General features: G+C 37.5%; 1 protein-coding gene across 3 annotated transcripts in view; it reads right to left on the bottom strand.

The window, feature by feature from the left end:
* The window catches only part of tmprss13a (transmembrane serine protease 13a), a 43196-nt gene extending 16283 nt beyond the window's left edge, over nt 1–26913 (bottom strand). The window contains exons 1-10 of one of the 3 annotated variants that reach the window (XM_057839942.1): nt 26770–26913; nt 15438–15584; nt 11641–11751; nt 11223–11390; nt 10944–11070; nt 5705–5803; nt 4097–4140; nt 2295–2457; nt 2043–2221; nt 1772–1864 (exon numbers count right to left, since the gene is read on the bottom strand). In XM_057839942.1, coding sequence (XP_057695925.1) covers nt 1772–1864; nt 2043–2221; nt 2295–2457; nt 4097–4140; nt 5705–5803; nt 10944–11070; nt 11223–11390; nt 11641–11751; nt 15438–15584; nt 26770–26869 — 1231 coding nt within the window. In that variant the 5' untranslated portion in view covers nt 26870–26913. Of the gene's footprint in view, nt 1–1771; nt 1865–2042; nt 2222–2294; nt 2458–4096; nt 4141–5704; nt 5804–10943; nt 11071–11222; nt 11391–11640; nt 11752–15437; nt 15613–21034; nt 21162–26769 lie in introns of those variants that run through there. The other 2 variants (XM_057839940.1, XM_057839943.1) reach the window with 2 other exon arrangements.
* Nucleotides 26914–27467: the final 554 nt, after the last annotated feature.

Below are 27467 nucleotides of genomic sequence, written 5' to 3'. Positions count from 1 at the left end.
TAAATTAGTCAAATTCCAAACTCAATTTCTTATGTCATGGTCAATGATATATAAACACAATTTTTCACCACATAGATATTACATTTGGAATAACCGAGATATACAGTATCGAAATAGATCTTTATATTTTGAAAGATGGGCCGATAATAACATTTTTAGTTAATCAATTATTAAATGAAGATGGTCAACTTTTCACTTAAAGAATTTTGTTTATCTTATGGTATTGTTGTTACGCTTCGCGAATACTCTATTGTGTTTGATGCAATACCAGAGGGCTCTCGAAGATTATTACAAAATTCTCCTAAAGGTAGAAACTGTAATGTGCCAGTCTTTGATCCAAAGTCTCTGTTTATTGGTTATAAATGTGCACTATTAAGCTCTGAAGCCTCCAACCATTGTTTGAGAGAACTTTTTCAAAGGGAGATAGTTTCCAAACCTGCAGCGATTTATTATTGGAATAATTTATACGAAGATATTGAATGGAAACATACTTGGCTTTTGCCGAGAAAATATTTATTAAGAAATAAAGTTAAAGAAGTCAGACTCAAATTACTTCACAGGTGTTATCCTGTAAAGACAACAATGGTTACATTTAAAATTAATATTGATACGTTATGTTCGTTTTGTACAAATGCAGAGGAAACTATTTCCCATTTGTTTTGGGAATGTACTTACTCCCACATCTTTTGGGTTGACCTGAACAATTATATTAATTCTAAAGTTGAGCCATCATTGAAAATTGTTTTTAGACATATTTTGTTTGGCCTGTCCAACGTTGAAGAACCAGAAATGGATAAAAGATATGTGATAAATCTTATTTTAATATTAGCAAAATTTCACATTCATTGTTTTAAATATGCTAATCAAAGACCAAATTTTCAAGTTTTTGGGATAATGTTTTCTTTATATTTGGCCGATTTAAGTTCCTGTTTGAACCCCAAGGCTATAAGGACCAAGAGACTTTGCAAACAGTACAGCTTGTGTTAAAATTGACCCCCACCTTTTTATTTATTATTTTTGTTGTTGTTGTATATATGTTGATTGTATCTGAATTGTTCACTCTATGTTTGTATTTGTTTTTGTGTAAATAAAGTTTGTTGAAAAAAAAAAAAAAAAATTTGATTTAAAAGAAAAAAATTATACTTGATGGGTAGTCCCTCTTTAAGTAATCATGCTGTCTCGCTTGCGAAATTGAATGTGTATAACATGCGTAAGCGACGTGACATAAATTGTACTGTTTGGAATCGATAAGAGAATCGTTAGATAAACTGCCAAACGATTCCATGCAATTGGAACACACAAAACCGGTTCTCTATAGGAACCAGTTGTCGATTCCTATCCCTACCCCAGAGACAAAAAAAAAATTGGGTGAGACTTGATGCCTACACCCCCAGACTTTATTATCCATTATATACACACACACAAAAAGTTAAACATTGGCGGGGGGGTTGACACTACTTTGCAGTTATTCAACATTTACAGCGATAAGGATCACTATTTTGCGTATTAGTGTTACATTTTCAGGCATTTTTCTTCCATAAAATGTTAGTATTAATGCAAGTAAAATATTTTCAACACTTTAAAAAAAGTCGTTTTGTGCATCAAATCGTTGGTCAAGAATCTTGAATTCTTGTATCGTTAGAGCCCAACTTAGTTCCTATGCAGTAGTTTAATCCTTAAGTAACAGGATGAACCACATTCAAGCCTTCATTGTGTATTCTCATTATGAGTTTCACTCCCGACGAGAGCCACAAACATTCTCCAAACTTACTCGTTTCTGTGTCACCAAAGCCCGAAGTCCAACAAGTGGTCCCATGGGGAAATTTCTGCCCATGAACTGGCAGGCACGCTGGGTGAACATCATCTGAGAGGACAAACAGCCATTTATGCATCTGAATATTCCACGTTTTCGAAGCAGGACTCGGTAGGGAGAAAGCCAAAATTTTACATTTTCAAAACTATGCCAACATCTCTAGACAACTTCTGACCCATTTTGAGATGTCAAGTACCAAAACAAAAACATCAAAACAATCTTGACCAACCGTCAAATTTGACAGGAGCTGCAAGTTTGAGCAGAGCAATGTCTTGATTCGCTGTAACTTCGTCATAGTTCTCATGAGAGATGATCTTCTCCACCAGAAAGGGTGCAGATAGATTGTCCAGAGACAACACGCCGGCATACACTCGCCAATTCTCTGGTATGAGCATCAAGGGTCTGCTTCTGTAAAATGGCATTACTGAGTAAATAATGTTTAATTTTTTCCCAAATTAATTAGTCAAAAATCAACCTTAACCTTGGGAAGCAGTGAGCAGCAGTCAGCACAAAATCAGGAGCGATCAGGACCCCTCCACACATGTGGACCCCTCTAAAGTTTAGTGTTGTTTGCCAAGGCCACTGACCTTTCTGTGCAATGCTGCCCCCTACAATGCGAGATGTGGATTGCTGCTTCCCGCACTCTGAAAAGATTATGGAAAATTGAACTTTTAAATGACTTCTGTACAAATAAGGGTGTACACATTTTTAATGAAGGTGCTTGGTTGTTTGTCCTTTGGAGAAATATGCCGTAATGACAATAGAATACATTACAGCTTGAAAAACAAGTAGGGTCTTTTATGTAGCCCTACTACTGTGCATAAAATCCTTAAAGTGCCTGTGACACAAAAAAGCATGTTTATTTCATAATACAAGCGGTATTTTATGCTCCTGAATGATATGGACTGCTTGGATGTGTGTGGAAGCGGTCCCTATATTTATTTAGTTTTTTTTAATCCCGCGCCATGAAAATGAGTCCCTTCCGGCAACAGTCTCGAGTTGAGAAAGAGGGCGCTGTGACGTGTATGGATGAAGGCGTCCTCTTCACTATACAGCCGTACTGTTGTATGAGGACTAAGGATTCATCTGAATTTGCGGATTAATACGTTTATTTTTCGCATCACGCCAGCCAAACGGCTGCAGAAAAATCTTGCTGTATGAGGGAGAGGTGTGTGTGCCTTTTTGGAGTTTCAAAAAGTTCCCATTCACCGGTGGATATTGGCCAAAACAAGCCCTACTACTGTGGGACCATGGGACTTACGAGGGAGTAAACATCTTGTTTTGTATTATGTCAAATACTGGCGAATGCAGCGATTACAAAGTAAACACTACAAACTTTCTTTAAATAAAGGACTACTTACATTTGATCATTGATAGGCATGTAAAAAGCTCTCCTCATGCACATTAGCTGCACAACAACTGCAGCCGCCCTCATCCGGGGAACGAGCTATAAATTGCTCTCCGCCTGGCGGTTTGCTGATCGGCGAAGACAATCGACAACCAGTCTTCATGTCAAATGATCCGGGCTAGTTATGTGTGATTTTCCGCTTCGAAGACTTTGAAATATCACTCGGTTCGGGTTAGCGTGTCGGCTAGCTGTCATGCCTCTTGATTTGTTTACATTCTCCAAAGCCGGGGAAGGGAAATGACATAAGCCCGATTTAGGCGTCATAAAATATCGTTCGGGAGGTGTGACAGTAAAGGTGAAGTCAACATTTTTGACCATGATTGAGTAATTTTGCCATGTCCTCCTGAATAAGTGCATTTTTATCATTTCATATTCCATTTAGCACAAGACTTATTTGTGATGTCCATGCCATTTATTTAGCAATTGGGGGGAAAAAAATACTTGGATAAAAAGAATATCCTGTAAAAATATTGGAGTAGAGAGACTGAAACAATGACATTTTGCGGCTCTCTTCATCCAGTTTTCCTCGTTCTGAATAATTCTCCCTCAATGGGCTGAATAGTAAAACCGATGAGACCATTCTCCCGCTGACATCATCCACCTGTTGGGAACGCTAGAGCCCTATAATGGTAGGCGTGGCTAACCGGCAGATTAAAAGACTAATTTCTCGTCATCTGCACTTTGCTAAATTGTTGTATATATTCGAATCGTTTCAAAATTATTCATGCTATTTAAGACTTTTTTTTCTCCTGTCGTATGGTGTTTAACGTCACAAACCTTTAGTATTATGGCTCAAGAGATCACATTTCGTTGTTAAGGTTAATCATACGTGTGTGTGCACCACATGGCTGTAGGCACAGATGGCGGCTGCTTACCAATGCACTGCAGGGAGACTGCGGCTTGATCCGGACAGGAAGAACTGTTATATCACAATGAGAGACGTGTAAGCCAAATTACACCCAACCACTTTTAATAAATTGTGTTGCTTTTTGGCAAAATCACAGGTCAACGCCTTAAGGTCAATTATCATGGAAATAAGTGGTCCAGTCATACATAGCTAACTTTGCTGTCTATATCAACTCAGAAGTAAACAAATGCATGAACATAGACTTTATTATGATTGACGGGTCAGAATCGAACTTCACCACCCAACGCCTTTAAGGAAGGCCTTTCAGTTATTCCCAGTTGGTCACCGAGTAAAAACATGCCTGATTTTAACATGCCAGATTTAAAAAGTACGATAGTTGTACCGCATACAAACAGGAAGGATTGCCTCAGGAGTGATTTGTTCAAGGATTTAAAGTAAATATTATATTTTTCGTACCATGCATGCATTTTAAAACATGGTGAGAAAAATAGGGCTGTCAAACGATTAACATTTTTAATCGAGTTAATCACAGCTTAAAAACTAATCGCAATTAATTGCAATTCAAACCATCTCTAAAGTATGCCATATCTTTCTGTGAATTATTGTTGGAATGGAAAGATAAGACAAGACGGATATATACATTCAACATACTGTACATAAGTACTGTATTTGTTTATTATAACAATAAGTCCACAAGATGGCATTAACATTATTAACATTCTTTCTGTTAAACTTGGGATCCACGGATAGAAAGACTTGTAGTTCTTAAAAGAAATGTTAATACAAGTTATAGAAATTTTATAGTAAAAACCCTCTTAATGTTTTCGTTTTAATAAAATTTGTAAAATTTTCAATCAAAAAATAAACTAGTAGCCCGCCATTTTTGACGTCACCGGGCGGTGACGTCACATGGGCTCCCTGCCGTTCTTCCACAGTGTCTTTAAACTACTTAAGGTAGTGATTGAAATACACCACAAGGTGTCAACGGCAAGTTTTAAATTACTTAGAAATCAAGCCAATGAGTCATTTGAGGGCTGGCTTCACAACGTACGAGACGTCTGATAGTTTGTATAGTTTGACTAAATATTGCCATCCAGGGTATTTGTCAAGCTAAACGACATTATTAAGCATTTATTCACAAGAACTTTCAACGGAAAAAGCTCTGTCTGCGATTCCACTCAGTTAGCTTTGACAGCCACGCCAACAATTCAGGCCCCCTATTAATCGGCCCCGCGCCCAGTCAATAGTTATGAAGTCTATGGCATGACACTTATGGAACATGCAAAATTACTCATTCAATGCCACTGACAGTGATAAACATCAAATCTATTTGAACTTAGATGGCTGGCATTTTGTGATTATGTTTCAGCGATCGATTTTGTCTGGAAGGGACTGGCAGCACAGTCAAAATGGAGTGGCTATCTTCCGCCGTCAATGGCAGCCAATGAGTTAATTTATAAAGCGACTCTAAAGCTGTTAGAAAAGTAGGAATCAATTTCCGAATTGACATAGCTGGATTACTGGAAACATTGGTTTAAATTTCACGGGACTATTTTTATAGTTCAACTACTTATAATCTATCACTGGCTGCATAGATGGTTTTAGAAAGTATTACCTGACTTCAACCTGATCCTGGATGGAGTCGGATGATCTGTTGGTCACCATCACTCCAATGGAGTCCTGAGATCCTGTGATCTTTGTGTAGTTATAAGACCTAGCAACATGTGAAAAAAATAACTGTAAATATTAGAGTTGTGACTGAAAAAAAAAAAAAAGCTTAAAATTACATATTTGATTAAAAATTAAACCCCTCCCAAAAAAAGTTTTCCACCGAATACTATGAGGAACCATAGTCCTCTTGTGATTACATAATTAAAGCACGGCGAGTAGCAACACTAACGGCTCACAGCCAAACATGTCCGCGGTTTGGAAGTATTTTGAGGTGTGAAAGAAATATATAAATGATTAAATCAAGGGAAATAAAGTACATTTGCTTCATTGTTGCTATACGCTCATTCTGAAGTTGGTTTCCATTGATGTCCCATGTCACATGGAATAGAGTGCATTTGAGCCCGTGTGTGAGTAGTTTGGACTTTAATAAAGCAAACAGTATACATAGTATTTTAATGCATACGTGTATATTTGCTGTAGTTTATCACAATACGTTTATAGCACGACCACTTCCCCTTTTTTGTCATTTTCCCGCGACTTCCACACCCCTCTCTGCCAGTTGCCGTTTAATCCGGCTAGGAGCGACTTCGCTCGGCTTCATCGGGGCTAGAACTCTGCCAACTCGCCTGGCTCTCAATCGAGTCCAGTTGTTGCACAAGAATACAGCGTAAGGAGTGATTGTAATAGTCTTATAAAGAACTTTATTAGTTTGGGCGAGAACTGAACAATTTCTTGTTGTTGTCGTGAACTACAGTTTCACACAGACATACGTCGAGATCTCATTTAACTTACCAATTGGAGGCGTGGGACCCATTTTTTGAGTGTCCCAAACTTCCAAGAAAGCCCATTTATCAAGGTTTCATCGGCCATGACATGTGTGTCTAAGTCCAGCGAACAGAATGCTATGACAACACCAGCACCACTGCTAAAGGATATGTTCAGAGTTTGCCACAAAACGCTCACTGGTGTTGGGAACGCACCCTCCCATGGGGTTTCAGAATCGACACCTTTCAAACACAATTTCTCGAGCCTCGGGCGTTGCAGAACCAATGGTAAGGGCATTAATTAGAAAATAATGAAATAAAATAATTTAAAGAAATAACAAATAAAATATATGCGTGTGTATTTTTCGGCTTTCGGCCAAGTGTTTCCAGTATTCGGTTTCAGTCAAGAATTTTGCTCTCGGTACATCCTAGTAAATACAGTGGTACCTCTACATACAAAGTTTATTCGTTCCAGGACCTTGTTTGTAAGTTGAAATGGTCGAATGTCAATCAGGATTTCCCCATAAGAATACATTCGTTCCACAGCCCAAAAACCTACACTAAATCCTTAATAAATACTGCTGGTATTAATACAAATGGCAATTACACAGAGCAAAGCAAATAAATTATGAACAAAAATCGGAATATTATAATAATAATTCCTGTAATAATGTAACGAATCGGGTTCTAATGTGGCTGATGTTTTTTGCGTGCTGTACCTGAATGCACCGCGTGGCTGACGTGACAGTGAGAGAGTGGTAGAGATTTGACTCTCTTTTAATGTTTTGTTGCTGGCATCAGCTACAGCAGACAGTAGGCGTGTTGTGTTGCACAAGTTGATGGAATATATGATTAGAAACCTGACGAAGCTGGCGATTTCTTTGGCGATGCTACCACAATAATAATTGTCACCTTAACTTATAAAAGACAGGCAAACAGAGGTCGGAGGAGGACCGTCAAGATCGTAGACATTCTGCAGCCATATTGTCGAGCCAGTTCACGGACGTGGACTCATATTTTTCTATCATTTCCATCTTCATTTCAATAGTAAGTGTCACCTTTTACCTTTTTCACCACCTGCTTTAATCTTGGAACCCGTCAGAGGTGGGTAGAGGAGCCAAAAATTCTACTCAAGTCAGAGTAGCGGTTCTTCAAAATAATATTACTCAAGAGTAAAAGTAGTCATCAAAAAAATTTACTCAAGTACAATTTAAAACGTTTCCAATGAAAAGAATACTCAAGTAATGAGTAACTGCATATTTTTGATTTTTCTTCCTCTCTCAACACAAACTTATCTACATGAACTATTATAATTATACTGTACAATAATCCATTAGATAACTACATTAAGCCAAAGAAATACAGAATGAAATGAAGCATTATTCGTCCAAAGAGCATGAGTGCCCTGCCCTCTAGTGGAGAAAATAGTTCGTTTGAATAGAAAATACTGTAGTTCCTTCATAATTGGTATTATGAAATTACAAGGATCACATTTCTGGTTTTCCTTGGTCAATCAGTGCCAAATAAAAACTGGGAGAGAGGTTTAAATCTGCATTTTCGAGTCATGTTGAGGGCAAATACTTCATTTTTCACGGTGCTTTAAAGACGCCACGTGAATGAACAGGCTGGCGTGATCATAGAACGGCAAGCTTGCGTCGAATTGGTGTAATGGAGTCATGTGATTATTGTTGCGACGTCTCAGTGGTGAAATTAATAGCGCTACTCTTGGCAATGGCATCACTGGCAAAAAAATCCAAAAAACAAATCTGATATGTAGAAGAAAAATGTAAAGATTCTTGTGTAGCCCAAATTAACAGTAAGAGTAGCGTTTTTTTCTTCACAAATATACTCAAGTAAAACGTAGTAAAACTACTCTTAGAAGTACATTTTTCTCAAAAAGTTACTCAAGTAAATGTAATGGAGTACGGTACATGTAACGCGTTACTACCCACCTCTGGAACTCGTTTTTTCTCTAAAGAAAATCCGTGATGCGTCTGTCTTTCAGCAAAACAAAGAAACTGTCTTAAACCGTCGTATTTCCAGCATGTTGTCGGATGTAAAAACAAATGGCGAGTCAAATTTTACCTCTGATGTTGAAAAGATTGTGTGTTGAAGCGATCGTATGTCGAGATACCACTTTGTGTGTATGTATATATATATATATATATATATATATATATATGGGTTTTCCCATTGGTAGTGTATCAAATACTTGTTCTCCCCACTGTGTGTGTTTGTGTTTTCCACCCTCTATATATATATATATATATATATATATATATATATATATATATATATATATATATATATATATATATATATATATATATATATATATATAGAGAGAGAGAGAGAGAGAGAGAGAGAGAGAGAGAGAGAGAGAGAGAGAGAGAGAGAGAGAGAGAGAGAGAGAGAGAGAGAGAGAGAGAGGGCGGAAAACACAGACGACTGAAAAAGCAGTTTCTGCTCTTGCACTCCTCTTTAAAAGAAACTGCTGTATTTTAAGTCAAAACAACTGTTGTGTTTGAAAGAACAATATGTCTATATGCTGCCATAGCAGATTCATGGCGCATTAAGCCCTTGAATTTATTTTGAATTTGTCCGTTTTACCCTGAAAACCCCTGCTTACAGACGTCGCGCGACCGCTTTTGTTTAAACCCAGCCATAAAACTTAGGTAATTAGATTTATTAGGGTTGTTCCGATCATTTTTTTTTGCTCCCAATCCGATCCCGATCGTTTTAGTTTGAGTACCTGCCGATCCCAATATTTCCCGATCCGATTGCTTTTTTTGCTTCCGATTCAATTCCAATCATTCCCGATAATTTTTCCCGATCATATACATTTTGGCAATGCATTAAGAAAAAAATGAATAAAACTTGGACGAATATATACATTCAACATACAGTACATAAGTACTGTATTTGTTTATTATGACAATAAATCCTCAAGGTGGCATTTACATTATTAACATTCTTTCTGTGAGAGGGATCCACGGATAGAAAGACTTGTGCCTTTCTATATTGTGACTAAATATTGCCATCTAGTGTATTTGTTGAGCTTTCAGTAAATGATACTGTAGCCATGGCCAAAATGCATTATGGGAAGTGGAACCATGACTGTGCATAGTGCTACCAATTGATATGTCTTCTCTGCGTTGGGAAATAACAAGGTGTTAAGAAAAAGATCAAGTGCTACCTTGCTTCCCCACATTGCTTCCCATGATATTTCTAATGGTAGGGAGAGGGATTGTAAGGCTTTAGCCAACTAAAATAGGCTCCAAAGGCTGCTAAATCACTACTCATTTTACGCTGCCTTTTATCTCTCTATATAGGTAAAACGGCGCCCTTACAGATTGAGCGCGACAATGCGTGAGTGGGTCGTGCAGCGCATGCATTAATTGCGTTAAATATTTTAACATGATACATATTTTTAAAAATTAATTACTGCCGTTATTGGGATAAATTTGATAACCCTACCTTAAGCCTAAACTAAGGACTCTGGGTGAGTGTAACATTATATCTGTAACGTTAAATACAATTAGAAAGCAATTTAATTAAAAAATATATATATATATTAAAAAAAAGGCATGGCCGATATTTTTTTGCCGATTCCGATACTTTGAAAATGACGTGATCGATCGGGACATCTCTAATATTTATCATTCGAAATGTCAGTCATTTTTAGCTTAGAATCATTAATTTATGTCTAATATTTCGTTTAAAAACAAACAAAAAAACGACTTTAGAAAATTATTCACTCGCATATTTTAAACTTTTAAACAAATGACGTCACAATGAAAAAATGGCGTCTAGAAAAGTCACGGGTATCTACCTCATAACTATCGCTTAATTGTTTTTTTTTTTGTTACTGTCGCATTTTCTCTGATAGATGATAAATAATCGATCCAAACAAAGAAAGATTGAGAAAAAACGTTTAAAGGGGTAAATATATGAAAGAAAATCTCGACCACTCCTTGATGTCTGCGATTTCTGCATCACGACCCTTGTTATATTGTCATGTTTCACCCATAAAATCCCCAAAAAATCCAGCTGTGTGCATTCACAACTGTGTCTTGACACTCAGTGATACATGCTACATGGAGTTTTTGGATCAAAACATGATAAGTACGCAATAATATTTCGTACAGAAGTCATGACGTCTGTAATTCTGCTCTCGCGTGCTCTCGCCTCCAGTTCGGGTTTAAAAAGTTTTCTTAAAATGTCCTCCTTTTCAAAATTTTTCCTCCCCCAGAAAATTGAGATTTTAACCTTTCCAATGATGTATCACACATGCATATAGGACAATTTTGAAATTTTGCCAAATTGGGGGTCTCAGAGCGGAAATTGAAGTCACCCGAGTGTTTTCCGCCATACATATATATATATATATTCATACTGTAACGAATGGCAAGCCCTTACTGTCTAAATCCAAGTTGGGAGCAGGTTTGATCAGCTAGGCGTTGGTTCCAACCACTGAAGCAGACAGGAAGAAAACGGCCATCTTCGTTGGTTTTGACCTGTAGCGCATTTCTACTGGAAAACCTCACTAGTGAAGAGTCAGTGGAAGAGGGTTTAATCAAATACATGTTATATAAACAGTGCCAGCGCTCACGTTGACTGGAAACCAACTGGATCCCCTAGCTGTCCAATCCATTCTAAACATCTGCCCCCTATTGGTGGAATTACTTGCATACTCACCACAGTTCATTTCATCCGAGCCAAGCTTGCAGTCCCAGATCCCATCGCACTCAATGGTAGTATTGGGGCAGCTGTCACTCATCAAGATAGGAGAGTCGTCATCAGTGTTCATATTATCCTCTTCGTAGTCGATGAAGCCTTTTGTGAACGAACGGGTACCATATTGCACTGCCATTGGAGAGAAAAGTAGAATAAACTGAGTTTCAAGGATGTTATGAGACTTTCAATTCAGATGCAGACACCCCCAATACAGCAATACTATTAGCATAATTCAATATTAATTCTGCAACAGTCTCTTGAAAACACATCGGCACTCAGTGATGTTGGTTTATGGAAAGCTCTGAATATTATTATTACACATCCATAAAAGCGCTCAGTAAAAACGCTAACAGAACCGCAAATGAATATGAATGCCAACCTCCAAGCCAGATGGCAACACCCAGCAGGGCGGCGAGGAGAACAGCAGCGCACCACCCTCCGATGCACAGGCCATTTTTATTACAGGACCCTTTCTTCTTGCTCCTGGGAACTGCATGGAAACAGTACATGCAAACAAATTATTTCTATGTCTACCCATAATTTTATACCATAGGCGGAGTTTGGCTTTTGGGAGAGGGGGGCACAACATGTAGATGACCCCGAAACGCAGTGTCAGCAATAAAATTAACTTACAACAATATTTATAATAATAAGTTGACAATGAGTGTTTTTTGTTTCCCATCATTCTTGAGGGAATTCTAAATCAGGCTGCTAAGGCAATACTTTTCGCCAAGATAGTCATCCAATGAATATGGTACGCCTGCCGGTGTCGTGCCAATGTAGTCACCCCAGTCAAAAATTGTATCCCCTGGGCGGAGCCATATGGAGGTAGATTTGTGTCTTTATTATTCAAAGACACACACAAACAGCCGCTTCAATCAAAAAAACAAAAAAAAAGTGTTTCAATGCAAAAATTTTAAACGCAAAAAATGTTTTTAAAAAATGCATGTGAAAGCTTTTTTTCCTTTGATTTTTTTTTTTTTTTTTTTTTTTTTTTATGTCATGGCTTGTTTTTTTTAACCAGCTTTTTTGATTGAAGTAATGTTGTTATTATTCAATCAAAAAATAAGTTGCTTAAAAAAATATTTTCAAAAAGAAAAATCACTTCAATCAAAAAAAGAAAAAATTCAATTATAGAAAAAGTTTTTGAATACAAAAAAATATTTGAAATTGAAAAATTTGCATTTGAAGACTTAATTTTTCATTGAAAAAGTTTTCTTTGAAGCAATCCTTTTTATGTTTGGGCCATATTACAAGTAGGACATTTGTGTCTAAATCATTTATTCCCAAAAAAAGTTGCTTCAATCAAAAAATCATTTGAAAAATAAAATTGCCCTCCCCTAATTTCATTGATTTATTTTTAATTATATGCAAAGCAAATGATCGTCCAAGTTGCTAGTCACATGATCTGTAAAATCTCAAAAATAATTTTGACTCATTATGAAAATATATGTATTTCTTTCATTTCATTCATTTTTGTTGCAGTTTTATTGCTTTACAACTTTTATAAACTAATTACATGCAATGACACCTTTCGGCCACCGGGGGGGCCTGCCCCCCTTTTCCTCCCCTTAAAATCCGCTTATGTTTTCTACGCTAAGATCTTGGTAGAGCCAAAGCTTGGAAATGTGTAGTTCCGACACTCACAAATTTGGAGTATGATCAGAATTTAGCTAAAAATGCCTCAAATATGTTTTAAAGAGCCGTCTACACCCCAGTAGCCTTTTAGCCAGCATTAAAGACACGTGATTCATCTTTGAAAACAGGCAATTTTCCCATGCTTGCTTTAGACATTGGCTGCACTGATAGTAGTGCTGTACGATATGATATTTTATTCCAAATCCTATCAGCCATTTTATATCATTATGGCAACTATATAATAGTTTTAAAAATTTGGTGAAAAATGATTTAACTTTGATATTGCACCCCCCACACCCCTTCCCCTCAGTTTTTTTAATTGACATTAAATTGACCCATCACAAATGTAAAGTCTAACATCAATTAGTTATGTTGCAGCTCTAGCTATTGTAAACAAGCATTTGCTCCAATGTAAAGCTATAATTATTTAGTAATACTAGTAAGCTGTTGTAACATTTAAAACTATAAAGTTGGCATACTCTCAATGTTAATACTGGAACAAAACGGCTGTCTTTGTTCTGTGTGTTTGACAAGTCTTGCTTTGTTTTAACTAGGGTTGGCCATTACTTGGGTTTTATCCAATAATTTTAAACCATTTCGATGCTTAAATGGTTTTTGATACACCCAAAAAACAACACCCTTTAATTTACAGTGCCGACTGAATACAATTTAAGAGTAAATCAAAATGTGCTGGGCTGCGGGAGGAGTGATGGGCTGCGATGATGATTGTTTAACATTATATATATAAGTGCAACACCATTTACCATTAAACCTGCTTGGTTGCATTAACCTTGACCGTGCTGTTTCTGTCATGTTTACATCTCAAATGATATCAAATTTAATGAAACCCCCTGCACAAAATGATCGCCAAATTGATACTCAAAGTCGTGATGTTAAAAATAAGTAAACATGAGTATTCTCATAAATCCGATAAACAGTGAATTTTCAACAAATAATGTTGCCTTTTGATTTTCTTTCACATTGGAAAATGAATTAAACTCAATTTCACATCGTTGCTATTATTGTTTTCATATTGACATTCCATCACATCCTTGCCTCACATACTATTTTCGTGGCGCAAAATGCAACTCAAATGTTTTTTTATGTAAATGCAGTGCATGTTACTTATAGGTCTGTTGTACTTCCTCATACCAAGTGAGAGTCAACCATCCACTGAGCAAATCAGTTTCTCCTGCCATCAGATAGAGGACTACCGTAATTTCCCGAATATAACGCGCACTTTTTTCCCCCAAAATCAACTTGTAAAATCATGGTGCGCATTATACACGGGTACATGGATGGAGACAAATACATACATATATATACATATATACATATATATATATATAAATCAATTTTTTTTTTTCAATTGACACAGCCATGTTGTGTTGAAGAAACGTATGCGGCGATCCGTTGCCGACCATTACGCTACGCCGTTGCCGACCATTACACTATGTGACGTCACCATTTTGTTTCGGTAATACGTCACTCTGATCGGCTGAATGATTTCGTCTGTGTTGAATTCAGCTTTTTTCACTCTTCAGAAAGCACCGAATTTAGTTTCTTGAACTCATTTGAGTCAATGTTTATTGGAGCTTCGCAACTCAGACCATAACAAACGTAACAACAGACTTCCTGTGTGTGTCCGTCAACTATATCTGTCCCTCGGGAAACTCAAACCCAAATAACAATAGTTCCTATTGTTACTGTCGTGTCGACAGCGATGAGCTCTCTCGGATTTCCGACTTACGTTCTCACTTTCATTTTACCGTATCAATCCATGGAAGAAACATTCATCATGATGGAACGAGCAAGTTATACAGAAGCCTTTAAAAGAAAAGTCACATCTGTTTTGTTTTCTCCTGAATTCTGGTAAGTTGAAGAAGTTATCAGATCATATTATTACCGTACATATTGTCAGTTTACGGTAATGTTTTGAACTACCAATGTGCTATGCTTGTGCTGTGTTTCACCAGTCAGTAAAATGACATTTCTGTATCTGTACACGAGCTCAGTTTTCTTGTGTTCTTCTATTTATTGGTGCTAAAATTAGGGTGCGCGTTATACACGGGTGCGCCTTATATTTGGGAAATTACGGTGGGAGTTGAAAGAATTGGAAAAAAGGGGGACTAAATAGGGGACTATCCAGTCCAAAACCTGGTCTAAAATGCCATTTTGCCTAGATTTAGTCAGCATCCAAGAATCTGGCGTGGCTTAACCTTCACCGAACTCCTTAGACCGACTCACCGAACCCCTGGGGTTCCGTCGAACCCAGGTTATGAACCACTGCTTTAGAGGCTGTCCAACAGTACTACAATGACATGGCAGTCCCATATAAATAGAGTGCACTGCTGTTAGTTTGAAATTTTTATGCTAAGTAAATTATGTGAGTGACGACTGATGGAAATTATGCCGAAAAGAAAATTTACTATCATTTCAGCGATACATATCGTTATACAATATCTATCGCCGTCAATGGCAGCCAATGATTTATTTAATGTCATGGTTAAATCGTGCGCGACATCAAAAGCAACTCACGTGAGCTGGACTGTGTTACTTGAGGAATGGCCACAGGTGGTGAATACTGAGGGATGTATTGCGGCTGGTTGGCGAGTTTCTGGCCCGGCGCCACACCGTAGACCACCTCTTCATAAGACTTGAGTGGAGGCTGAGTGTGCACAGCGACTGAGCAGTAAGGAAGAGGGGATTCGTTCTGAGAAAGACGAGAAGTGTTACTTCATGAAAGGAATTTACAAGAAAACTGGCCTTTTAGTGTTCATTACATGACACATTTCTATTTGTTTGCCATAACGGTAGATGAAGACAGTTTCAAGATGGAGCCATTTTCCTCGTCCAATTTCACAACCAGGAAACAGAGGCCTTGTATAATAGCGACACGATTATGAATAGTAATTTATTTTTGCTATGTTATCTATTTAGCATATGGGTCCCCAAACTATTTCACATCAGGCCGCAGTGGATCCTGACAAAACAGGACGACACCTTTGCATCAATCTGGTGTCTTTTATATGTAATCAGTTGACTGTAGTCAGGTGCTGCTTGTTTTAGCAGAAACCTCAATGGTTAGAAGTAGAACAAAAACCAGGACCCACAGCGGCCCTTGAGGAATAGTATGGACACCCCTGCAGTTTAGCACATCATACATCCCAGGGGACATTGTGTATTAACATAGCTTGTACCGATTGCCAGTCAATCACAAGGCTTTTGTGATCTAGGTATCAAGTTGGAATCCATTCTGTTCCAGCTGCTTGAAAGTCAGCTACGTGAACAACAAGACAGCCAATGGCAAATCACTCGTTACCATGACAACCACTGATCTTCATTTACAGTGCCTTGCAAAAGTATTCGGCCCCCTTGAACCTTGCAACCTTTTGCCACATTTCAGGCTTCAAACATAAAGATATAAAATTTTAATTTTTTGTCAAGAATCAACGACAAGTGGGACACAATCGTGAAGTGGAACAAAATTTATTGGATAATTTAAACTTTTTTAACAAATAAAAAACTGAAAAGTGGGGCGTGCAATATTATTCGGCCCCCTTGCGTTAATACTTTGTAGCGCCACCTTTTGTTCCAATTACAGCTGCAAGTCGCTTGGGGTATGTTTCTATCAGTTTTGCACATCGAGAGACTGACATTCTTGCCCATTCTTCCTTGCAAAACAGCTCGAGCTCAGTGAGGTTGGATGGAGAGCGTTTGTGAACAGCAGTCTTCAGCTCTTTCCACAGATTCTCGATTGGATTCAGGTCTGGACTTTGACTTGGCCATTCTAACACCTGGATACGTTTATTTTTTAACCATTCCATTGTCGATTTGGCTTTATGTTTTGGATCATTGTCCTGTTGGAAGATAAATCTCCGTCCCAGTCTCAGGTCTTGTGCAGATACAAACAGGTTTTCTTCCAGAATGTTCCTGTATTTGGCTGCATCCATCTTCCCGTCAATTTTAACCATCTTCCCTGTCCCTGCTGAAGAAAAGCAGGCCCAAACCATGATGCTGCCACCACCATGTTTGACAGTGGGGATGGTGTGTTCAGGGTGATGAGCTGTGTTGCTTTCACGCCAAACATATCGTTTTGCATTGTGGCCAAAAAGTTCAATTTTGGTTTCATCTGACCAGAGCACCTTCTTCCACATGTTTGGTGTGTCTCCCAGGTGGCTTGTGGCAAACTTTAAACGAGACTTTTTATGGATATCTTTGAGAAATGGCTTTCTTCTTGCCACTCTTCCATAAAGGCCAGATTTGTGCAGTGTATGACTGATTGTTGTCCTATGGGCAGACTCTCCCACCTCAGCTGTAGATCTCTGCAGTTCATCCAGAGTGATCATGGGCCTCTTGGCTGCATCTCTGATCAGTTTTCTCCTTGTTTGAGAAGAAAGTTTGGAAGGACGGCCGGGTCTTGGTAGATTTGCAGTGGTCTGATGCTCCTTCCATTTCAATATGATGGCTTGCACAGTGCTCCTTGAGATGTTTAAAGCTTGGGAAATCTTTTTGTATCCAAATCCGGCTTTAAACTTCTCCACAACAGTATCTCGGACCTGCCTGGTGTGTTCCTTGGTTTTCATGATGCTCTCTGCACTTTAAACAGAACCCTGAGACTATCACAGAGCAGGTGCATTTATACGGAGACTTGATTACAGACAGGTGGATTCTATTTATCATCATCGGTCATTTAGGACAACATTGGATCATTCAGAGATCCTCACTGAACTTCTGGAGTGAGTTTGCTGCACTGAAAGTAGGGCCGAATAATATTGCACGCCCCACTTTTCAGTTTTTTATTTGTTAAAAAAGTTTAAATTATCCAATAAATGTTGTTCCACTTCACGATTGTGTCCCACTTGTTGATTCTTGACAAAAAAAATTAAATTTCATATCTTTATGTTTGAAGCCTGAAATGTGGCGAAAGGTTGCAAGATTCAAGGGGGCCGAATACTTTTGCAAGGCACTGTATGTCAGTGATCATGGGCATTCCCTACATTAATATGAAAACACATTTTTAAAAATACTTTCTAGTGTTTACATTTTAAAATGACCACTTCTAAGTAAGACTGTCAAACAATTAAAATTTTTAATGGAGTTAATTACAGCTTAAAAATTAATTGTAATTAATCGCAATTCAAACCATCTATAAAATATGCCATATTTTTCTGTAAATTATTGTTGGAATGGAAAAACAAGACTGATATATACATTCTACATACGGTACATAAGTACTGTATTTGTTTATTATAACAAATAAACAAGATGGCATTAACATTATTAACATTCTGTTAAAGCAATCCATGGATAGAAAGACTTGTAGTTCTTAAAAGACAAATATTAGTACAAGTTATGGAAACTTAATATTAAACCCCACTTAATGTTTTCATTTTAATAAAATTTTCAATCAAAAAAAACTAGTAGCTCGCCATTGTTGATGTCAATAATTACACAATGCTCATGTGGTGCTGAAACCCATAAATTCAGTCGCACCCAAGGGCCAGCAGAGGGCGACAAAACACCAGAAAAAACAAGTAACAAGTGGACCTTACACTGTGCTGTCATTTTTAATCTGTGAGCGTAGCACGTGCGTTAAATGAGTCAAATATTTTAACGTGATTAATTTTAAAAAATTACCGCCCGTTAACGCGATCATTTTGACAGCCCTACTTCTAAGACATTTGTAGCATATCACATTGTCCAGTGAACTGGCATGTCATTGTCTGCATTAAATGTGGACTAAGTCAGTTGTGTGTATCAATACTAGAAAAATTGAGGGAGCTTAAAAAGTTTGGCAAATAAAAAACATCTTTTCCACTCTCAGACACCCAATTCAAAACAGCTTGCCAATGACCATATTTTTCCGACAATTACGCGCACTTAAAATCCTTCATTTTTCCTTAAAGTGCACATTTATTTCAGTGCACCTTATGTATGAATTCTGTCCGTGTTTAATGACCTCAAACCTATTTTGTTGAATTGTTTGTTATAACTGTTGGATGGCTCCATAAAGTTAAGACACGCATTCATCAAACCCATGAATAAAACATTGAAACACATGAATAAACAATTACAATGGCTAAAGATTGATTGCGCCTTATAATCCGGTGCGTCTTATGTAAGAAAATTGTTCATTGGGGTGCGCTTTATAGTCCGAAAAATACGGTAATCTCATCTCTGCGGCCATCAAAATGGATTGCTTTAGACTATAAGTCATTTTGTATAAAGTTTCAAGTCATGCTTACAAAGCAACTGGAAAATGAATAATGACAAGTCAAACATCCTGCTATACTAGTTCATGCTCAGGATGAGCAATTTGCATCATTACTTGACATGATACTAAATGTACTGTATTTGTTGTTGTCTGAACTGAGGGAAATAAAAATTTGAGTTAATTTTCTTGAAAACGCTCAGGGGTCAAGTTACCAAAAAGCCACACACAAACCCACAAAAAAAAAAGAAAAAAATACTAAAACGAAAAGGTAGCGGGGCAGCTTTATCATATTTCTCCCCATTCAAACGTATCGTTTTCCACGCCTGCCATTGTCATGAAAAAAATACTGTTAAATGTCACTACAGAATTACACCTCACCTAAAAGTTAACAGTCAGTTCCAAATCAGGCCGTGGGTCACAAAGAGTGCTTGGGAGAGAGTTGAATTCAACAGTGAAAATTGCCAGAGTTTTAACTGAGGTCCAGGAAGTTAAACCAAATGTCGTTTTAAAATAAATTTCACTGTTAAAATTTTAGACTTTTTTTAGACTTGTGTTTTCTCCTGACTCGGTTCGCCTTGTTTTTAGTGCTTTAACATGTTCAGATTTTATCCGTTTTGTTTTATTTGTTGTAATGATTTTTAGAGCTAGACTTTTTTCCCTGCCAATGTTATTGTATAGTACTTTTCTGCCTTTTATTTATCATGTACTATATTTTGCATTGTTGTAAAGCACTTCGAGGACCTCTCTTTTTTTTGTTGAGAGCTATATAAATAGGATTTGATCTACTGTAATATTCGGACTATAAAGGCGCAAATGATTAAGTCGCTACCCACCAAATTTGACACGAAAACCGCATTTGTTCAAGCCGCACTGGACAATAAGCTGCAGCTGTCCTAGCTGTATTGTGGGATATTTACACCAAAATATATCAACCGGTAACAATTTGACAGCGGCATCATAAATGAACCACCACGAAGCTTTGAATGAATTGGCTGCAAAGCTTCATTGCTTCAAGTAGCTTCATTTGGCCATCACTGCTCCCTTGGGGGAGACAGTGAACCTCTGCTGCCACCTGCCGTTAACACTGTTGTTGTCCAACGTGCCTCCGAGCATGCATTGCAGCGCTACAGATGTAAATAACCATCAAAATTCATGTTCTGTGCGAATTATTTCTTCAGCTACTCTTCCAATCATTTCATTAATTGCTAGCTCTGGTCTTTGGTAACACTGTATTTGACAGTGATGCCACAAAACTGTCATAAGACCATCATCATTATGACACGACACTGCCATGAGCATAAACAAATGCTTGTGACAGATGTCATTTTATGTCATCCGGCAAATGATCTCACTTTCGAATAGATGTAAAAGATCCAAGCTGGACATAAATGGAGTGTTGGTGACATAATTTGCCGGATGATACTTGATGACATCCATCATAAGCATTCATTAATGCCCACGATAGTGTCATAATTATGACTGTCTAATGGCAGTTTTATGATGCCACTGTCAAATAAAGGGTTACATATTAACCCAAATAAATAAAATTACGAGTTTGCCGACTGTAGCAAATAGTGTCTAAAAAGTCATAACATAAATCAATCGTAACTAGAGGATGACATGATGCAAAGTACTGCTTCTAAAACCAAATTCAATTATAAATAAATATGGACTTGATAGAAAACAAGAATTGCGCTTTGTGACAAAAAGTTCTGCATATACAATAAACTATACTTACAGGCACATCTAGGAACAGTCTGTCATGTCAATCTAACTTCTTGTCCAAATAAATATTAATAAAAGAAAACTTTGCGAGTCAACATGAATTTCAGGCGGATAATTTGAAGTTTTGCGGGGTAAAATTAGAAACAAAACAACAGAGGCACCTGGAAGGAAGCTAGAGGAATAGACAACCTACCGGGTTAAGCTTTGCCATCGGAATCAGTGATTGCAAGACGAGAGTTCAGATGTCACCACTGGGGAGGAGTTTGTTCTCTTTTATAAGTGCAAAAAAGGTGTCGACCTAGCTGCTTCCGATTATTGTGGTTTCTCCGCTGTGATTGTACACATTGTACTGTAGGTGGGAGGTTTTTTGATGATGGTCAGCATCATCACAAAAAACTCACCTAAAGTACAATGTATTTTTAAACAATCCGGGCGTGCCCACTCGTTTGCACACCTGCCTAACCAGTTTCAGTCAGTCCACCAAAGCTGGTTTGGTGGGGTTGAACTATTGTGTAGCTCAAAAGGCACCAGTTAAGCTGTCAGGGGGCCTCCACTCTTATATTGGATCGTAATTTATGTTCCTTTTAATTGTTTGGCTGAAACGTTACATAAAACGTTATCCACTTTAGAGGTGGACTTGTCCTGGAGCCAACGCCCAACTTTGGGCAACAATGGTGGACTGCACAAATTTCCATATTTAACCCTCCATAGGGCACTCAAATTCATTGGCTGCCATTGACGGTGCTAAATGTCCAATTCATTGATTCAATTCCATTGACTGCGACTGATCACTGCTATTACGCCCAGTCAAAATGGATTGGACGTCTAGCCCCTTCAATGGCACTGAAGGATGAGCATCCACAGCTAGTCATCACAGTCTAAATGAATTTGACGTCTGTTCTCGTCAATGGCAGACCTAGTTGAATTCTATGAAATCACAAAAAGTTATTGGGGGGGCATTACCAGTCTGTTTTTATTTATTCACCAACATACGCACACATTTATACAGTATATAATAGGGGTGTGACAAAATATCAAAATGGTGATATATCGTGATACTTTGTATCCCAAAAGGTTATCGATATGCTCCTGCCAAGAATCGAGATATCATTCAAAAAAGGTTTTATCATGTAGAACAAACTCAGATAAAAATCGAAAAAAATAATGAATTAGTTCAAAAGTGCAACTCTTTAGCATTCAGAAACACTAAAAGAAATGAATAAAAATCATTGTGGTGGTCAGTAAATGTTAATTTTATAGAGCAAGTGCAGGGAAATACAATGGGGAGAACAAGTATTTGATACACTGCCAGTGTATCAAATACTTGTTCTCCCCACTGTATATATGGAATCACTCCATTCTGAGGAAAAAAATATGGAATCATGAGAAACAAAGAAAGAAATAAGCATCAAAACACATCTCAAATATTTAGTAGCACCAACTTTGGCTTTTATGACAGCTTGCAGTCTCAGGCATGGACTTGATGAGTATTCTTCATGAATTTGGCGCCAACTCTCTTTGATTGCAGTTGCCAGATCATCCATGCAGGTTTGAGCCTTGCTGTGGACCATTTTTTTCAATTTCCACCACAGGTTATCAATAGGGTTGGGATCTGGGCTATTTGCAGGCCATGACATTGACTGGATGAGTCTTTCGCCAAGGAATGCTTTAACAGCTTTAGCTCTGTGGCATGATGCATTGTCATCTTGGAAATGACAAACATTTTCAATTGAAGGGATAAGAAATTTCAATGTAAACGTGTGCATACGTATATTGAAGGTTTAACCACAGCCCAGTGCCTTTGCCTGACATGCAGCCCCATATCATCAAGGACTGAGGGAATTTTGATTTCTTCAGGCAATTATCTTTGTAAATCTCACTGAAACGGCACCAAACAAAAGTTCCAGCATCATCACCTTGTCCAATGCAGATTCTTGACTCTAGACAAGGTAATGATGCTAGAACTTTTGTTTGGTGCCGTTCCAGTGAGACCTTAAATGGCCCCAAATTACATAGTTGCCTGGCATTGACTGCCGCTGACAGCCATAGATGTCCAATCCCTTTGAACTGGGAGGGTGGCAGCGAATGAACATTCTGCCATCCTTCCCACTTCAAACGGATTGAACGTCTACTAGTGATAAACTAATTCCAATTCACACTAGAAGCTTGTTTGTCTGTTAATTAGTGGTTTGTAAAATATCCTAGAATGATTTACTGACCAATGTATCGATAATCGTATCACCATATCGTCGTTATCGTGAGCTTTGTATCGCAAATCATATCGTAAGGTACCAAGAGGTTCCCACTCCTAGTATATAATGCAGCTGGAAAAAAATATCGTCTGGCTATATATCGCGATCCTTTATGTCACAAACAGAGTATTAATACTTTTTTACAGTATGAGGATTGAGTATACTACTAATGTGATGCATCAACACAACGCCGGCCATAAGTCAACAACAAACTCCGTCCTTCTGCTTTTCTTGGTCGCAGTGTGCTGTGCTTGTTAAAGTTAACAATGAGTGAGAGCTGTTAAGGCTTTATTGTTGCCAGAGAAGCCTGGGAGCGCTATACTTGAAAGACGTCAAATCGTTGAGCTTGTTTAAACACTTGCGCTAGCATGAGTGGATATTCATTCATTCATTCATTCATTGCGCGTGTGTATAAGTGAGCAGCGTGAGCAGATTTGAGTGGACTCAATGAAGCATTTAATAAAGACAAGTATTTGTCTATGTTATTCTTGTTTTAAAATAATTCAGTGGGACAGTAACGTGTTTAAAACGTTTTTCTTTCCCCCCCAGTATCGGACTCTGTATAAAATGTGAAGTGTTTTAAATAGTTCTAGTTTGCACATTTGCTGGAACAGTTAATGCACTTTTTTACATTTAATAAATGTCAAATAGCATGTACCGTATTTTTCGGACTAAGTCGCACCTGAGTATAAGTCGCACCAGCCATAAAATGCCCAACGAAGAGGAAAAAAAACATAAGTCGCACTGGAGTATAAGTCACATTTTGGGGGGAAATTTACTTGATAAAATCCAACACATAGAACAGATATGTCATCTCTAAAGTCAATTTAAAATAAAAATGCAATAGAGAACAACATGCTGAATAATTGTACAGTATGATAATGTTACATGAACAATGGAATGCGAACATGGCCGGTATGTTCACGTAACATAGCGATTAAGAGTTATGCAGCTAACTACAGCATAAAGAACATGCTAACAAGTTTACCAAACCATCAATGTCACTCCAAAACACCAAAATAACATGTGAAATGATATCATAATGTGTTAATAATTTCACACATAAGTCGCTCCTGAGTATAAGTCGCGGATTGTCCCAGCACCAACATAGCATTTTTTGGCCACACTTGTACACAAAATGTTAATATTGAGGCCTAAATGGCCTAATATAAATATAGTGTCCACGTTTGTTTATGGCAGGTCTTCATGGAGTTATATATATATATATATATATATATTAGGGCTGTCAAACGATTAAAATTTTTAATCGAGTTAATTACAGCTTAAAAATTAATCGCAATTCAAACAATCTATATAATATGCCATATTTTTCTGTAAATTATTGTTGGAATGGAAAGATAAGACAAGATGGATATATATATTCAACATGTGGTACATAAGGACTATTTGTTTATTATAACAAATCAACAATGGCATTAACATTATTAACATTCTGTTAAAGCGATCCATGGATAGAAAGACTTGTAGTTCTTAAAAGAAAAATGTTAGTACAAGTTATAGAAATTTTATATTAAAACCCCTCTTAATGTTTTCGTTTTAATAAAATTTGTAAACTTTTCAATGAAAAAATAAACTAGTAGCCCGCCATTGTTGATGTCAATAATTACTTACACAATGCTCCTGGGTGCTGAAGCCTATAAAATCAGTGGCACCCAAGCGCCAGCAGAGGGCAGCAAAACTCCAAAACGCAATTAACAAGTGGGCCTTTCACTCTTCTGTCATTTAAATCTGTCTGAGCTGGGCAAGTGGGTTAATTGCGTCAAATATTTTAACGTGATTAATTTAAAAAATTAATTACCGCTCGTTAACGCGATAATTTTGACAGCCCTAATATATATATATGTATATATATATGTACACACACACACACACACACACACATATACACACCGTATTTTTCGGACTAAGTAGCACCTTAGTATAAGTCGCACCAGCCATAAAATGCCCAACGAAGAAAAAAAACCACCGGAGTATAGGTCGGATTTTTGGGGGAAATTTACTTGATAAAATCAAACACATAGAACAGACATGTCATCTTGAAAGGCAATTTAAAATAAAAATACAATAGAGAACAACATGCTGAATAAGTGTACAGTATGATAATGTTACATGATGCATGAACAATGAAATGCAAATGTACTGTCCTCACAAGGACGCTACGGCTCGGTCCTGGCTATACAGCGAGCTAAACTCCCAAATGACGATGCTGGACGCCCGTATACTTTGCTGACTTTATTTTGGCCGTCATTATAACACCATCATTTGAAGAGTGAAACTGAAAATAGAAATAATACAAATTAATTTCTTCCTGGATACCAAACAGGTTCGCATCAACGTAAATAATTAGCTGTGATTACAGCAATGACACAAACGGTTAGCATGCGTTCGCTAGCATTAGCACATTGTTCAAACAACCACACAACTGGCTCCAAGTGTCCGATCGCGGGTGGAAAACACAACAACAGAAAAATTGATACACACAGGCGTTGCCTCTGTAGAGATATTTTACAAGCATAAACAATGAACGTAGGTTCGCAGCCGTGTTTTTCTCTCTCTAACGCGCCCACTCGCTGAGACGCTGCGTAGCTGTCCGTCTTTTTCCGGCGTGTTAGCGCTCTTTTTTGCCTAAACAAGTGCGAGTGCGCCCCCACTTGGGCTTGAAAGCGCCACAAACTAAAAGCATGCATTTCAATATAAAAAAAGTCAATAATACAATTGAACACATATTGCCAAAGGCAGAACGCGAACGTGGCCATAGCTATTAAGAGTTATTCAGATACCTATCGCATAAAGAACATGCTAACAAGTTAACCAAACCAAACCATCAGTGTCACTCCAAATCACCAAAATAACACGTGAAATGATATAATAAAGTGTTAATAATTTCACACATAAGTTGCTCCTGAGTATAAGTCACACCCCAAGCCAAACTATGAAAAAAATTGCGACTTATAGTCCGAAAAATACGGTGTATAAATTACCAAAAATAGTTACTTGCCCTACAAAGGATGGGTAGGTAGGTATGTAGGCGGGTAGATATTTACTAGTCAATAATCATTCTGGTATCCACAAGTGAATACAGAATGAAATGTCGTTGCAGTTGACCCGCAAACTATTGAGGATGAAATAAAGTCATAAAAGTAAAAGAAACATATGAATAGAATAATTTAAAAAATCTGGTAATTGGAATACTGTACAACTTCGCAACAGGAATATGCAGAACAAGAGGTTCACAGCAATACAATATTTCAATATGCAGTGATAGGGAATTAATATAAACTGTCTGAACGCTGTACAGGAGTGCAGAGAAAAAGATGAGCGATGTGCAAGCCAGGTAAACGTGAGGGATTTGCACACTGTCGAATGGCCACAGGGACAAAATTATCTACGAACCTGGTGGTCCTGCACCGCATGCTGCAGAACTTTAGGAAGAAATTAGATGATCTAAAAGATTGGTGCTCTACTAAAAAGTTGTAAACAGACAAGAATATCATAAACCAAAGTTTAGCCTTACTTTGGGTTGTTTATTGTCTTTTGGTGTCACAACATTCCTTCAAACTTTGAGGATTTTGTGTGTTTGTGCATATGTATGAAACCAAGCTTAAACTTTTTGGCCTGAAAGTACTAAGTTGTCACTACCAAAAGAACACCTTACCTACAGTGAAGAATGGTGACGACAAAGCCATGCCTCGATGCTTTTTTTCTTCAGCTGGGGATAAATAATAGTCACTGTTAGCATAAAACCTTCTGTCCATTGCTAAAAGGAAAAAAAATGAATGTCAAGAAAGTGTGCAGCAGCAGCTGAAATTCATCTGCAGTTAATCAGAAGCACTTGAACTGGTGGCAGGTGTGTAATGACTCCCAGTAAACTAGTTAGAATGTGATTGGTCAATCATGAACGCAGTCACTTCATAGTTTTAAAGGACTGTGTACATTTGTAAAAACGTGTTTACTGTAATTTTATTATTTTTATGTCAACTCAAGCAGTATAAAACCTAACCATTAGGGGGCAGCATAGCCTAATGTAGTTTGCTGTTTTGAATTCTTGTAGGATTTTGGACTAAAGTTTTTTTTTTTTTTTTTTTTTTTTTTTTTTTTAATTAACACAACAATTATACCGTATATAAAAACAAAACGGACTCTTGACAGTATTGTAGAAAGAAATCATATACATATACAACACTATATACCACAGTTTCCAAAATCCTAATTGTGTATCACAAAAGTGAGTACACCCCTCGCATTTCTGTAGCTATTTAAGCATATCTTTTCATGGGACAACACTGACAAAATGACACTTTGATGCAATGAAAAATAGTCTGTGTGCAGCTTGTATAATACAGTTAATTTATT

Source organism: Corythoichthys intestinalis, chromosome 6 (genome assembly GCF_030265065.1).
Source record: "Corythoichthys intestinalis isolate RoL2023-P3 chromosome 6, ASM3026506v1, whole genome shotgun sequence".
Lineage (NCBI taxonomy): Eukaryota > Metazoa > Chordata > Actinopteri > Syngnathiformes > Syngnathidae > Corythoichthys > Corythoichthys intestinalis.
Note: the sequence above shows the minus strand (reverse complement) of the source record. Positions and strands in the feature narration are given on the sequence as shown.